Below are 16,742 nucleotides of genomic sequence, written 5' to 3'. Positions count from 1 at the left end.
ACGGAGATTTTGAGATGTGATATTGGTCCTATTTCAAAATTTTTGAACTAGAATCATAAATAAGTCTTAATGAGAAAAGCAATAACTGGCTGGCGTCAATGTTGTAACAATTGATTTGTAACAATTGAAAAGGAAACACAATTGAGTGGACACACTGTCTGAAACACTTCAGGTCAATCTGCAATAGATAAATAAACGATTCCAAAGGAACGTTTTGGAGCGCGTGCGAGACATTTGTGGAAATCCCATCATTAAGTAGGTGATAAATAATTTGAGAACTACTACTGCGATTGCGCTTGTTTTGAGCTGCTAGTCGTGACGCAATTGTGATGGCATGACGATATTCGACGACGAGTTTTTAGTACCAGCAAGAGTAAAGTGTTGGTTTTATGGTAATTTTGAACCCATGATTGACACTTCCCGTACTATATACTATATATAAAATGGTGAATCATCTTCCATGGGATCGCCGCAAGAATATGTATTTCTTTAATTCTTTGAACTACTAAAACTTTTTTAACTAAGATCTTTTATTTGAAAATTTTTGGCTATCTTTTTTATTCATGTTGAATAGCTTTTACGTTTATTCTAGAACTGTTCTGTTTTTAGTGGGTAGCATACATAGTGTCATGAACAAAAACAGAATTTAAAAAACTATATTTTTATACCTTTCACTAACCTCCACACATAGAAGCTAATACATAGCCGCTGGTAATGTATATATTAAAAGGGAATATAACCGCTATAAAAACAAAATGCAATCCCAGTGTAACTTCGAGTTCCTTTGAATGAATCCACAACTTATATCACTATTTTTGCTTCAAAAACTTTAAACTCATAAACTGCAAAATTCAAGGTAGTTTGCAAATCTCTTGCGCAGCTATAACTATGAAGAATAATTTGATTTATTTTAAAAAATTTCGCCACCCAAACTTGTGGTTTCCCCAACTTTTCTTCACGATTTCTCTCCACCGTGAAAAATTTTTCATATGTTTTTTCAAACTGCATTATAATGAAGCTCTGAGAAAACATTAGTACAAACTCTAGCTTTGATTCTATGATGCTCGTTTGTCTTGTTATAAAGTTTAATTAGTAATATTCAGAAAAATTGAGTAAAATGTATTGTTATTACTGGAAAACAATGGTCGTCTTTGTTGCGGTAGTTGCACACCCCTTGTCATTAGATGACCCTGTATTGATACCGACACTTTGTTTTAATTTCATTCGCTATTAGTACGTGCTTCTAGACGGTTCAATAAATGAATTTGGTTTAATTATATCGCGTGTATTACTCAAATAGAACATGGTGTCAGAAGTAAAAAATCACAGGAGGGTTGTGTGCAAAGCCACGACCGCAAGTTTGAAGTAGAATACTTTTACAAGAAAGATAACCCGGCTGCTTGCGTGTCAGTCATTTTTTCTAGTAAATATACTTTGACTAATCAGATCAATCAAATTTTGCGCTTCAACAATGATTGACAATTTTTAAAAATATAGCAAGTTGCTTGTTATGGTTGGGGCTTGACCGCTTGACCATTTTTTAATTTTGAGATGAATTTTTTTCGGATGTTGTGCTCATGACTGAAGGAAAAGATAATTCAGTACGTTTTGAGACACGGAGCTGAAGTAAAATTTATTACTTTTACAAATTTAAAAATGTGAATTAACTCATTAGAAAATAATAACTCTTCAATCAAATTTTTATTTCATCCTAAAAAGGACAATTTGTTGTTCATTTTAGTATCGGATAAGATGCCGATCACATCTTTGCGTTATCACTGACAGTGCGAATAAAGTATTCCTTGTAATAAAATAAACAGTGAAAAGCTGATTTAACACTCAAAACTAAACGGCTCACATGTTGTCAAAATGAGTCAACTTTTCATTGAATGCATTTACTAGTGCCCACTATCACATAGAGACTTCATTTCACTAAAGTGCAGCACTGCATCAGCCGCTATCGATGCTGAGATCCGCTGCAACTAGTTCGCTATCCATAGCCATGCCACAGTTGTGGCCGCTATACGCTGCCATTGGTATCCACTGTCCCTACATCAGCTGGCCCAGCTGCTATCGTTGCTGGAATCCGCTCGCTATCCGTTGCTACGCCACAGCTATGGCCGCTTTCCGCTATCGCTGGTATCCACTACACTGTTGCCGCTGTTTAGAACTATTATGAGCGGCTCCGGCCGAAACAGGCTTTTATATAGGGCAAATAGCATGTTTTCAATTGCAAGGTATATGATTCTGTCGACCGTGCTTGGGAAGCAATCATATAACGACCAATCAGAGGTCGAGTTTTTCGTTTTGACAAGGCTTGACTATTTTTGATAGTACAATAGTGTGAATAATAAAATTACAAATATCTTTTTTTGGGAAGAATCTTAGAAGATTTTCCAATCTATTGCTGCAAGAACGTAGGAAATCCATCGAATACTAACCGATTTATTAGCATTTGAAATTGGACATATTTTTCACTTTTTTCGGTTTTAGATTTTCATTTCACATCCCTATGTAGTCGAACTTCCTGAGAGAAGTATTCTACTTCAAAAGTAAAGTTTGTTTGTGAAAATAGTGTTTTCTGCGTCATTGACATCGCGAAACAAAAAGTAACAAATAATCGAGACTTTCAAAAAGCGTCACGGGAATAGTGATTGTGGGAAAACGCAAAGTCGCAATTAGTTCGCGACCATTTTGTTTTCAGCAGTTCCAGCAACTTTTGGATCATCAAACCAGAATGTTTGAAGAGCTTTTCCGTGGAATAACAGCGACAGTGAATCAACAATCAATAGCCGCTACCGTATCGGCTAGTCGCCAGCCATGCACTGCAAGCGTTTCGGTACCTCAGCCATCGCCGCTTGCATTAGAAGGAGATATGGAAGCCAATTTCGAATTTTTTGAAAAGAGTTGGAGAGACTACGAAAAAGCCATTGGAATAGACCGGTGGTCAGCTACAGATGATCCTCAAAAGGTTAGTTTTCTCCTGGCGGTGTTCGGAGAGCCAGCAAGAAAAAAATATTTTAATTTTGAGCTCACCACGAACGAACAAGCCAACCTTGAAGCAGCCTTGCTTGCTATCAAACAAAAGGTTGTAGCTAAGCGAAACATAATCATAGATCGACTAGATTTCTTCTCGGCTGCACAGCTTTCAAGAGAGACTATTGATGATTTTGTTTCACGTCTCAAGACTTTAGCTAAAATAGCTAAATTGGGTGCATTAGAAACCGAACTAATAACGTTCAAACTAGTCACTGCAGATAAATGGCTCCATCTTCGCACTAAGATGCTCACAATATATGATATTGACTCCTCGAAAGCAGTTGACATGTGTAGAGCAGAAGAGATAGCAGCCAATCGATCTTTAGAGCTAGGAATGCCGAATGCTGATGCGGAGGTTAAAAAGATACAGAAGGCCAAAACAAAGTTACCTCGCTGTAAGTTTTGTGGTGATCAACATGAGTTTGCAAAAGGTGTCTGCCCAGCGTTTGGAAAACGTTGTCATCGGTGCAATGGTAAAAACCATTTCGAAAAGGTATGTAAAATAAATAAAAAGTCTCGCAAACAGAAGCCACGACGAGTTAAAAAAATCAACGAGAAAACAAGCGAGTCAGAGGAAGATTCTTCCGTGAATCGGAGGATGAATCGGAGGATGGATTCAGATCACGAATACGAAATCGGAAAATTTTTCGATAGTACATCCAAAGGAGGAGGTGTATCAGCTCAGTTAGACCTCAAATTTGCTGGTGCTTGGCAATCAGTAGTATGCGAACTCGACACAGGAGCGAACACGAGCCTGATTGGTCATGCTTACTTGTCGAAACTTATTAGGAACGAAAATCCGCCACAATTGCCTTCCGAGTTCCGTCTACAAAGCTTCGGTGGAAATCCCATCAAAGTTTTGGGACAAGTTAAGATTCCATGTCGTCGGATGGGAAAAGAATATAGTTTGGTGCTACAAGTAGTCGACGTAGATCATCGTCCCTTACTATCTGCAAAAGTGTCACGTGTGCTAGGCTTAGTTAAATTCTGCAAAGCAGTTTCTCTGAGCGAACCTAAATCGTCAACATCATATAGCAATTTACTCAACGTTTATCGCATCGAAGCTCAACAAATTGTCGAAGCACACAAAGGACTCTTTGTCGGATATGGAAAACTAGCTGGAAAGGTATCACTAGAATGCGATAAAAGCATTTCTCCACTAATTCAACAGCCACGTCGAGTACCTATCGCTTTGCGAGGTAAGTTAAAACAAGAATTGTTTTCTCTCGAAAAAGATGGAATAATTGTAAAAGAACCACAACATACCGATTGGGTTAGCAATTTGGTTTTGGTTCAGCGTGGAAACGCGCAATCAAAAGGCATCCGAATTTGCCTAGACCCCGTTCCTCTCAACAAGGCAATCAAGAGACCCCATTTGCAGTTCATAACTCTTGACGAAATTCTCCCAGAGCTAGGTAAAGCAAAAGTGTTTTCGACAGTGGACACAAAAAAAGGATTTTGGCATGTCGTTCTGGATGAACCTAGCAGCAAGCTAACGACATTTTGGACTTCCTATGGACGGTATAGATGGACACGGCTTCCATTTGGCATTTCTTCCGCTCCTGAGATTTTCCAAATGAAGTTGCTGGAAGTAATCCAAGGACTTGACGGAGTAGAGTGTATCGCAGACGACCTGCTCGTGTATGGGAAAGGGAACACGTATGTAGAAGCATTGATCGATCACAACAAAAACTTGAGAAACCTTGTGTCCAGACTTGAGCAACGTAATGTTAGACTAAACCATTCGAAACTAAAATTATGCCAGACTTCAGTACCTTTTCACGGACACGTGCTTACTGACCAAGGTTTAAAGCCTGATGAAAGCAAGATCTCAACTATTCGAAACTTTCCTACTCCTTTAAATCGAAAAGAAGTTCATCGCTTTATCGGTATGATAAATTATTTGAGCCGTTTTATCCCGAATCTTAGCATGCATATTACAAACATGCGGAAACTGATATCTAATTCCGTTAGCTGGCAATGGACTGCAGTTGAGGAAGGAGAATTTAAAAGCGTGAAAGAGTTGGTATCGGATATTGGAACACTACGCTACTACAACATGAACCTGCCGATAACCATCGAATGTGACGCGAGTTGCTTCGGTTTAGGAGCTGCCGTATATCAACAGGATGGAGTTATTGGATACGCTTCCCGAACGTTAACTGCCACAGAGAAATCGTATGCTCAAATAGAGAAAGAACTACTGGCCATTTTGTTTGCTTGCATCCGTTTCGATCAATTGGTTGTGGGAAATCCTAAAGTCACTATTAAGACGGATCATCGGCCACTCATAAACATTTTTCAGAAGCCACTGTTATCAGCCCCGCGTCGACTTCAGCACATGCTGTTGAATCTCCAGCGGTATACATTAACGTTGGAATATGTGACTGGCAAAGATAATGTGGTTGCCGATGCTCTATCGAGGGCCCCGCTTCACGACGATATTACTGTAGACGCATATAAGAAGAGCAACATATACAAGGTCTTCGAGGATTTGGGAAATGTCAAGCTGAGTAATTGCCTAAGTATTTCGGATACTCGCTTAAGCGAAATAATGCAAGCAACAGCAAAAGACTCGACGATGCAGCTCATCATCGAATACATCCTGAATGGTTGGCCAACAACGGCTGACCAAGTGCCCGATAGTGTGAAGATTTATTTTCGTAACTCGCAAGAGCTGTCCACCCAAGACGGACTTATTTTCCGGAACGATAGAATCCTGGTACCGCAACCTTTGCGCAGGAAGCTCATTGATATTTGTCACGCAAGTCATAACGGAATTGAAGCTACGTTGAAGCTGGCTCGAGCGAATGTCTTTTGGCCAGGAATGAGTGCTCAGATAAAAGAAGCTATCCAGTCGTGTGCAACATGTGCTAAATTTGCTGCATCTCAGTCCAATCCGCCTATGATGACTCACGGCATTCCAGTGTACCCTTTTCAATTTGTTTCCATGGATGTGTTTTTCTCTGATTACCAAGGAACTAAGAGAGCATTTCTTGTGACAGTTGACCATTACTCGGATTACTTTGAAGTTAATATCTTGAAAGATTTGAAACTTGAATCAGTTATAGCCGCCTGCAAGGAGAACTTCGCCCGTCACGGTAAGCCACAAATTATACTAACAGATAACGGTACGAACTTCGTTTGCCGAAAGATGGAAGAATTCGCCATCGAATGGGATTTTCAGCACACTACATAATCTCCTCATCACCAGCAATCTAACGGGAAAGCGGAGGCAACCGTGAAGATCGCTAAACGTTTACTGAAAAAGTCAGAAGAGTCGGGAATAGATTTTTGGTATGCTCTTTTGCATTGGCGGAATATACCCAATAAAATAGGTTCCAGTCCAGCGGCCCGTTTATTTTCGAGATCCACGAAGTGCGGTATACCGACATCGGCGAAAAATCTATTCCCAAAGGTTGTCGAAGGTGTTCCGAATTCTATCGAGGCAAACCGGAAGAAAATTAAAGTTCGCTACGACAACTCAAGTAAACATCTACCTGATCTTCAAGTTGGATCGCCAGTATATGTGCAGTTAAATCAAGAAATTTCAAAAGAATGGTCTCGTGGCACTGTGTCGAATCGCTTAAGTGAACATTCTTTCCAGGTGGAGGTAAATGGTGCAGTTTATCGCCGTAGCTTGTCCCACATTAAACCCTGCAAAGATCCTACCACAATTCCAAATTATAGTATTTCAACGAAGTCGTCTTAGCAAGAAACTATTTCTGATACGCCTGTTCCGAATGATACATTTTTCGCGAATGACTGTCATGCGTCGAATCAGTCAGCACCTGCTGCGATTGATGCAGCATCGACTGCGCTCCCCGATATGCCTTCTGCGACACAACATGGTTTTTATTCAAAAGAGAAACGTGCTTCATTAGCTAAAAGTCCCATCGTACGACCAAGAAGAGAAAGTCGTCTACCAACTAAGCTTAAAGATTATCATGTAGATTTAAGATAACTTTTTTAATAGTGAGGAGGATGTTGCGGTAGTTGCACACCCCTTGTCATTAGATGACCCTGTATTGATACCGACACTTTGTTCTAATTTTCATTCGCTATTGGTACGTGCTTCTAGACGGTTCAATAAATGAATTTGGTTTAATTATATCACGTGTATTACTCAAATAGAACAGTCTTTTAGATAAAAAGGGGGTAAGGAACTGCTTAATCAGGGGCACCTTTTTAAATCAGTCGAAAAAACGGGCTCCGAACGCTTTTTTTAACCAAAAATTAAAGCTGAATCTAACGTGCTCAGATTATTGATCTTGTAAAATAACTGACAACAAAATTGAATGCCTTTAATATTTTTACGAAAAAAAACACAATTTTCAGCTTGAATCTGATAAAACTGCGGAACAGTTTTTTGATCAAATGAACAGGTTTTTGATAAAATTGTCGATTTACCAGCAAAAATAACAGTTTTGGAACAAAACTTTCAGCAACTATAATTCACTTCCGCCCGACTACTAAAGCTTAATCGTATTTTGACAAGTACGAACGAGTTAGTTTTGAAAACAGTTTATGGAAAATGATACAAAATACATTGTTTTATCAACAGTAGAAGGAAATGTACAAGTTTACAATGTATTTTTGCTGAAAACATGATAAAACTGAAGTATCCAATCATCCATGATACTTTTCTTGCTTGCAGCTATGGTAAATTTTGTACTCGTTTAAATCGAATGTTTGCGCCAACTCTGAAATATTTAGCTGATAACACTCTGCCGTTTTTTCAGAGCCTTAAATGGGTTTCCTCGTAAACATAACGTTCAAGAGGCGAACCTGGTGAGCAATTTCTATACGACACCATCACCTAAGTTGAAGCGTTTTGGTAATAGCTAAGGGTACCAAAATTCATAGGAATGGTTGAATAGCTAACTTTCATTTTTTCCGGTTTAAGCTTTTGGAATGCACTTTCTGTTTTATTTTGTCGACCGGTGTAATTAGTTCCTACTTTCAGTGATTTTTTTCTACAAGAATATTCAGGTATCTACAACTGTACTTTTTCATAATATCGCATTTTTGTGTAATTTTGTTTTTATTTCTGAACTTAAAAAAAATCTACTTTAAGTTGATTGAAAAATAACGTTTCCTTTTGCGTTTTGAACTAAAAATGTCCTGATAATTGAAGAGCAGGCCAGGATGGTGAACATTTTTTCGAAATTCACTGATATGTAATAAAGACTGGAACGCGCAAAAATTGGTCGACAAAGAAATCGTTTCTTTCAGTCAAAATTCATGAAACAAAAAACTTCCTATGTTTATTCTGGTAGTTCAACTCACATATTTAAAGGAAAAAATGTACGTTTATTATTTTGGTTTGCCAAATCCAAACTGCCGTGCCATCCGCATAACCCCTTCCATAAAATTTTGTACAGTGGTCTTATCGACCTTATTCGTCGCCAAACGCCAGCTAGATTTATTCTGCTGCTCGTTTTTGATGGATTTATTAATTTTTTTGATATTTCGTGTGATCAATTCTCAATACTGTTCGAAAGGGCGGAAATCTGGGCTGTTAGGAGGGTTGTGGTCGTAGGGAACCACAACCACGTTGTTCGATTCGTACCACTCGATCGCCTTTTTCTCAGAGTGGCAGCTTGCCAAGTCTGACCAGAACATCACAGGCGTGTAATGTTACTCTAGAAATGATAGCAGCCGATTTTCCAGGCACTCCTGGACGTAGATCTCTTGATTGACGGTTTCGTAATGATGGAAATGCCACTTTTTAGACCACACGTGCATATGGCCTGCCAAACGAGGAATATTTTCGGGAACTTCGATAGTTTGATGGTTTTGAAAACATAGGCCACCTCCCCTTTTCCTGATACGATATAAAATTCCTGTCCCGGAAGCTGCTCGAAGTCAACCCTCACATAAGTTTCGTCACCCACGGTCGAACTTTCTTAGCAGATTACAGTTTTCCGGACCACCGCTTTGCCGAGGTGTTTTCATCGTAATCTGGGTTCGCAACCTTCACCACCTTAAACGTCGACAACCCGGCTCGTTTCTCGGCCCGCTGCACATTGATATGGGAGACAATGAGCTTGCCAGTGACGTACCTGATGGAGAGGTTAGGATTCCACCTATACAGGTCGGACTCGATTATATACAGTCTCCGAAAAATATTCACTGTATATAATCGAATCCTGTATATAATCGAATCAGAAAAAAAAAAATTTTTTGTTTATTTTGCATAAATATTTTGTTGTTTTTGAATAAATAAGTAGGATTTTTGTGACTAACCCCCTTAAAGTCGCAAAAAACCTTTATTACAAAATTATATGTGTATATAATCGAATCAGATTTTTTTTTGTTTATATTGCATACATCTTTTGTTGTTTTTAAATAAATAAGTAGAATTTTTTGACTAACCCCCTCAAAGTCGCAAAAAACCTTTCTCACAAAAATTGATGTATGTATAGATTTTGTAGTTACTCTTTATGTTATTGCAGTCAGCCATGGCAAGAACACTACACCGTGCTGCACGGGTGCCACTTTTGCATAGAAACACTACACGGCGTGTACGGTCGTTCTTACACATCACGCAGTGCAAGTTGCAATACACGCCGTGTAGTGTTTTAAATATTTTCTCCGTAGTAGTGCGTGTTTTAAACATGGCTGATTGCAGTCAAACCTTAAGAAAAAATTTGATCAGCGTGTATTGTGTTTGTTAACTCTTTTAGCTTTGATATTGTTGTGCTGCGTTATCAAGCAATTCAGAAGTAGATTAGCTAAAAAAACATTGCCTTTAATTTATTTAAATTTTTGCTCACCAGTATTGATTTCAACTTCATAAAAATAAGTATTTGAAAAGAGTCAATCTCTTTCACCTCAACCTTAACATTGAAATAATAATATTAGGGTCCATTCAAATTTAACGTGACATAAATATTGGACTTCCGGAAAACCCTCACCACTTTGTCCAGCATGTTTCCAATACTCAGCACACCAGGCATAAAAAATTTCCTCAGCCCTGCTTGCGTTATGTAACATTTGAACGGACTTTTATGAATCAATAAGGAAGCGCTTATTTATAACGTAACGCAAGAATAATTATTGTTGATCTCCTTTCTCCCTTTGCCGTGCTTTTTGTTTAAATTTTCCGTATGGGTTGCAACACTCTTTCCCGTTTCCTGAGCGTTACATAATTTGTAAACGTTCCCTCGCGATATTTCTGTTTTAGATCAGCTTTACTTTACTTGAAACATTATGGCTCAAAAACCAACGTTTTGGGTCGAAAAATTTTGCGTTACGTCATATTGGACTGAAGGGAACGTCCATTAATTACGTACCGTAAATGAAAACTATTTTCGACCCCCTCTTTCCTCAGGTAACGCTCTTTGAATAGATCTTCAAAATTTTTAGTATTGATTGCGACGTTTCGTCAGATCTCTACCTCCCCCAAGCGTTACGTATTTTTGGACGATCCCTATACGACATTGCTGCTTTAGGTAAGTTATATTTAAAATTGAAAAAAAATTTTATGATTCGATTATATACAATTTTGTATATAATCGAATCATATATAATCGAATCATATATAATCGAATCAATATATAATCGAGTCTGTATATAATCGAGTCCGATCTGTAATTCGCATACCACCTTCTTCATCGTCGTTGCCACGTCCGAATTACGATTGCCACCGCTTCCAGGCTTCCTGACAGTCGACAGACGCTCCCTGAATACTTTTGAAATACATGTTATGGTCGATTTGGTCACATCCAGCAATTTCGCCAATTTGGCGTACGAAAACAAAATTTTGACACGTTGTTCCTCTTGCTTGGACGCCATTTTGAAAACTGTAGAGCAACTGGTGAAAACCCATTTTAGCAACTATTGTATATACAATCAACTTCCAAATGCAACATTTCATGGTTTTTTCATGCATTTTTAATAGAAATACACCAATTTGAAGTCGATCAATTTTTGCGCGTTCCAGTCTTTATGATAATCACTGATATGTAACATCAACTTCCATGATATTTTCCAGCATTCAACACAAAAAAGTGCAACGTAGATGAACGAAACCTAGCTCGCTAATGAGCCAGTCGTCGTATGTTCGGCCCACACTCGGGAAAAACTGCAAGTGTCAGTAGAATCGTAGCGCTAGTCCCGCAATCGTCCTGTACATAAATAATAAACCGCGAAATCTGCGTATAGTAAATAGAAAGTTCAGTTCCGATAGTGGAATGTAGCACCAAAACAAGAGAGAGCAAGTTTTTTAGACCAGCAATGCTTTATGCTGTACCGATCTGGTCAAGTTGCTGTTCAACAAGGAAGAAAACGCTCCAAAGGATTCAGAATAAAATTCTGAAAATGATTTTGAAGCGTCCTCCTTGGTTTGGTACACTCGAATTACATAGACTTACTGGTGTTGAACCATTAGAAGCTATGTCAAAAAAAATTATTAACAATTTTCGACAAAAATCGTTGCACTCCTCAATTGCTACGATAAGCTCTCTTTATAACCAATAAATTAGCAATTAAGTTAGTTGTAAGTTTACTTCCCCTTTTTTGGCAAGTAGGTTTAAATCCATACGAACGATAAGTCCTAATTGCGGAAGCAAACAAATCCCAACAACTAGAATTACAAATTTCTAACAGTGTTGAGTGTATTTATCATAAATACTTAAGCTACTAACAAATCCCCCTTTAAAAAAAGAGAGAGCAAGACAAAAGAGAGATAGAGAGAAGAGGAAGAGAAAGAGAGAGAAAAAAAAGAAAGAAGAGAGAGAAAAATAGAAAGAAAGACAAAAGACGGAAAAGAGAAATAAGAGAAAAATAAGAGAGTGAGAAAGGAAAGAGAGAGAAGAGAAAGAGATCCTGCATTAGCCCTTTATGCTGGGAAAATTCCGGATCAACGCTAAAAAACCGTTCAAACAAGAATCGCGTTTCGGTTGAAATTTATCGTATTACTTATGTTTTCAAAACCAAGATGTTGATTTGTTTTACAGTTATTCATTGAGTGTTGAAGCATACCAGGAATAACGCCTCAAATCTCGACGCACTAAAAAATACAATTATTATTTCTCAAAGGCGAATGCCACAATGGGAAAGTCTTCCTAAACCAAAAAAATTAAAATTCAAATTTCAGAATACTTAGTACGGGTTCTAAAAGTTATTTACATTAGCTGATCGCTGACAATCGCAAACTTTCCGTGGAAATTATAAATTATTAAACCTTGTCAATCCATTGGTTGAAAAAAAAAAATTCGCAACAGCTTCACGCGGCGTTGCAAAGAACAATAAAGAGCAAAACATTTGTCCTTCTTCCTGCTTGAGAACGAGACATACGCTACGCTTCTCAAGTCTTTTGCACACACTAAAACTGCACGACTAGGAGAAGTGCTTGAAAAACTGTGCTCGAAGACGAAAATGCTTTCTTCCCGGTCACAGTGGGGCAACGACGGCAACGATCGGACTACTTCGGCAGCGGATTGCTTCGGCTGGTTTTGCAAAACCAGTACACACGAGTACACACGAGGAGGATAGACGGGAATGTGTGCATATGATCTCGAGAGCAAATGCGAGCAAAAAAAAGTAGGAGGTTGAATCCAAGACACGACCGCATAACTGACGTAGAACTACGCACACTATTAACAAATGCATTGTTGTAGGTGTTTCAATAATGAGTCATAAAGTCTACTAATGCTTGCTTTGTGCTGCCTCAACAGTGGGGTAATAAAGACACTGAAAACACGGGCTGTAAAAGCTGTTTCACATTCTGTCAATTTGACGGCTGCTACAGATTTAAATTGCTACTATCCAGCACAGATTGCTCGCTTGAGTTGTCAAAAAATTATTAACCTTTGAATATTTGTTTATTTGCCTTGAGAAAAGCATATTGCTGCTCAAAATTGGATTTGCTGATGGCAACCTTTATGCTGCCTCAGTAGTGGGGCAATAACGGCAGTCTGACGACACACGCTGAAAAGCGAGAAGAACCGCGCTGCTCCTGAGATATGGTGACCAACCACCGGGCAAGTTATTTGTTCAGTTTTATTGATTTTTGTACACAGCGAATAAACACCGATGGTGCTCTCACAAGCGCAACTATTTTAACCCGTATCGTGTTGTGGTTTGTAACCATCAAGCGATTTCGTTTGCTCGCTGTTGCGTGTTGCATCGTGTTGCAACTGAGCAGCTGGGAGACGACGAAATTCTGTTCATGCTGATTGATTGAATCGACTTCAATTTATTCCTGTAAAGTCGAATTAATCACCTTTGTTAAGGCGTTCAAACAGAACAGGGCAGTTTGTTGTTCAAATTTGGTAATGCTGATCGCAGCCTTTGTGCTGCCACAACAGTGGAGGAACTAACTAAATAGATTTGATGGGTTTATCGGCTTAATCAGTCCGTGTGTACTAGCAAAAACGATTTGTTTTTTCTTGTTCCGACAGTTTTGGTGACTTTATTTCACCTTTTTCAAGGAGTAGAAAGGATAATCGTTCTATTGTTAAGTGTGTTGGTGTCCAACATCGGTTGTCTGGTGTGTATTACAAATGGCGTCCCACTTTGGTGCATGTGTACCTATTTTTGTGTGCTACACTGTATAAGCTTCTGAAGCCTTTTCTAGCACTTACTTTTTTCAAGCACTTTTATGGCAATTTCACTTTAATCGGGTAATAAATATTCTAAGCTGTTAGTTTCGCGTCTTCCTCTATAGTCTACTAATTCTTGAACAAAATTCTTGGATTCTTGGAAGCTATTTCACATTAAGTAAATTAGACGGGTGCGATAGATTTAAATTGCCAGGATCCAATACAGAATGATTGCTAGCGTTGTCAAAAATTATTAACTTTCAATGACTTATTCATTTGCCTTGAAAAAAAAAAAGCATTTTGATTTCCGAAATTGAATTTCCTGATGGCAATCTTCATGTTGCCCCAACAGTGGGGGAATGATGGTAGTCTGGCGACACACACTGAGAAGAACCGCGCTGCTTGTGAGACGTGGTGACCAACCACAGGGCAAGTGTTTAATTTGAAGGCAGCCACAGACGCAACCCGCTGCTATGGTCTGTTACTGCTGAGTGCCGATATCTGCTGCTACTGCTGTCAACGTTGTGGACGGTCCATCCAGTTCACTTTCCGACTAATGAGTGTAGCTAGTTTTCCCAGAAACACTCTTTTATAGCCGAAGGGTGCTACGTAATAAGCCACGCCTTTCTGTTCAGTTGTCCAATTCTCTAATATTCTTTAGACGAATTATTCCACAACTCGCATTCGATATTGGTTTCCAGCGAATAAACACCGATGGTGCTCTCACACACGCAACGGTTTTAACCCGTAACTTATTGCGGTTTGTAACATCAAGCGATTTCGTTTGCTCGCTGTTGCGTGTTGCATCATGTTGCAACTTGGCAGCTGGAAGACGACGAAATTCTGTTTATGCTGATTGATTGAATCGACTTCATATTAGCTCTGAATAGTCGAACTAACTGTCTTTGTGAATGCGTTCTAACAGGGCAGTTTGTTATTCAAAGTCGGTCATGCAGATCGCAGCTTCTGTGCTGCCCCAACAGTGGTGATGATTAGGTAAATAAAGTGATTTTTTTTTACCGCGACAGAATTCGATTGCTAGAATCCAGTACAGCATGATTGTGTTATTGCCAAAAATTATTAACCTTCAATTACTTGATTATTCGCCTTGAGAAAGGCATTTCGCTGTTCATACTCTGTAAATGCTGTTTCCGCATTCAGTAAATAAGACGGCCGCGACAGATTGTGTTTTCTTGGATTCAGCACAGAATGTGCTGTTGCCAAGATAAAGCTAAACTTTATTGCGGGCAGAAGGCCTAAGCCCTTAACTGGCAAATCGAGACGTTTGGTGCTAACTCGCTGCTGCTGTGTACTGTGATTTGTGTACTGGCGCAACCCGCTACTGCAGCTAACTAGTTATACTATTCTGTCGACCTGTTTAGGGAAAGGCAGCGAGTGACTAATCAGAGAACGTTATTTTCGTTTAAACAAGGCTCGACAATTATCAATAGTACAAAAGTTTGCATAATTAATCAACAATTTTCTACATTTGGGTGGATGCGTGTATAATTTGCCAAACAATTGCTGCAAAAATGAAAGAAATCGGTTGAAAACAAACCGATTTATAAGCAATTAAAAAGGGATATATTTCGTCCCTTTTTCGTTAATAGTTTTCCTATTTACCTCCTTATGTGGTAGGCTAAAGAAAAACGTAGTTCTACGTCAAAAGCGAGAAAGAACTTGAATGGAGAATTTTCCATTGTGCGCAGCAACGAGAACCTCACATGAGGTGTTGCATGCTGCTTACGAGCGAAACTAACAACACTGGCTGCAAGTGCAACTCAATTCTGGCTAATATACTTCTTTAAGACTAAATCGACCAGGAGTGCGTGGTTTTTCTATAACAGCAATAATGATTCTTTACATGGTTGCATTAGAAAAATTAAGTCAGAAAAAAACACAAGGTCTTTTCGTACCACCCACCCACCGCATGCTATTGACAAACCTCCCCGTTTCCTTTTCAATGACCACACGGTTCAGAAACGGCCCCTAAGAGAATCGTCGCAACCAATCTATCGCATTTTCGCAGTGCTTGTGAGATGGCTTCGATCATACCTGACTGGAAAAGAGTTGTATGTGTTAATCTGGAATCGTCACATTCCGAGTCATCTACAACTTCTTCTGGAGTGCCGCAAGGAAGCAACTGACTGTAGATTGCCTTGGAGACTGCATGGAACTACGAAAGTTGCTTGATGGCTCCAATGATTGGAGCCTTTTCCTGGGCGTATACAGAAATAACGTCGATTCCTTCAGCATAAACCTTCAACCAATCAGCATTTCAGACAGCTTGTCTGGGTAAGCTCTCCAAAGTACACTCAGCCAAGTTAGAGATCTCGACGTAATATTGAACACAATACTAAGGTGTCATCTTGAGGGTCAACAAGCAGCTGGGATTCATCTTTAGAATTACCGATGGGTTCAGCCATCCGTCGTGAACGAAATCATTGTTCTGCGTCCTGGTACGTTCGATGTTCGAATCTGCTATCGTTTGGTGTTTATTTAATGAGTCACTGGCACAATGTCTTGCCTCCCTACTACACGCAAAGGTTGGATGGTGCAAAACCACATCAATATTGTGTTAAGTTAGCACACCTCTTGTATAAGTTTGTAACCTGTACAACGAATATGTCTCGAGGTTTCGAGGTACGATGGTGACCTATCAAGCCAGTTGCCGTAGGCAGAGTTGCCAACAAAATTTTTATTTAAACTGGGATGCTAAAGAAAAAACTGGATTTCGAATAAATTTTCAAATTACCGAAAAAATAAATTGTGAAAGTGTTTCTCTGTGATTGTTATTGAATCCCAAGTTTTAAACACAGCAACTTCGGGCCTACCTTTTGTTGTAATTATAGACGGAAAATTTTCAGCAAAATTTGAAATTGCGCAACCAGTTTATCTCAAATCAAGGAAATGAAGCTTTTTTCATTTACTTTAACTTTGACCATCCTCAATTTGGCCGTGTTTCGTGCGAGAAGATACAATACTGAAAATGCTGCTTATCAATCCACAAAATTTACGTTCTAAAAATATTCTCAAACCAGTCGGAGCTTGAGTGTTCAAAATATCTGGATAAAACCTGCAGATATACAAAAAAAAAACTGGAAAATTTTGGGATTAAACTGTTTGACTGGATCACTTGAAAAAAAAAACTGG

The 16,742-nt window shown here is 38.9% G+C and overlaps 1 protein-coding gene across 1 annotated transcript; it reads left to right on the top strand.

Annotated features, from left to right (window-relative positions):
• Nucleotides 1-2,737: 2,737 nt before the first annotated feature.
• LOC129726612 (uncharacterized) lies at nt 2,738-6,238 on the top strand. Its single transcript, XM_055683525.1, has 2 exons — nt 2,738-4,238; nt 5,031-6,238. The coding sequence occupies exons 1-2, from the start codon at nt 2,738-2,740 to the stop codon at nt 6,236-6,238; spliced, it is 2,709 nt and encodes a 902-aa protein (XP_055539500.1).
• The last annotated feature ends 10,504 nt before the right edge of the window (nt 6,239-16,742 follow it).

This window comes from Wyeomyia smithii, chromosome 3, assembly GCF_029784165.1.
Source record: "Wyeomyia smithii strain HCP4-BCI-WySm-NY-G18 chromosome 3, ASM2978416v1, whole genome shotgun sequence".
Classification (NCBI taxonomy): Eukaryota; Metazoa; Arthropoda; class Insecta; order Diptera; family Culicidae; genus Wyeomyia; species Wyeomyia smithii.
This window is presented reverse-complemented; position numbering and strand designations above follow the sequence as displayed.

Excerpts from the sequence above, each read along its gene's own strand:
- LOC129726612 (XM_055683525.1), top strand. The coding sequence starts at position 2,738 with ATGTTTGAAGAGCTTTTCCGTGGAATAACAGCGACAGTGAATCAACAA. Across the intron at positions 4,239-5,030 it reads AGTACCTATCGCTTTGCGAG|TTGAGGAAGGAGAATTTAAA; the intron begins GTAAGTTAAAAC and ends AATGGACTGCAG.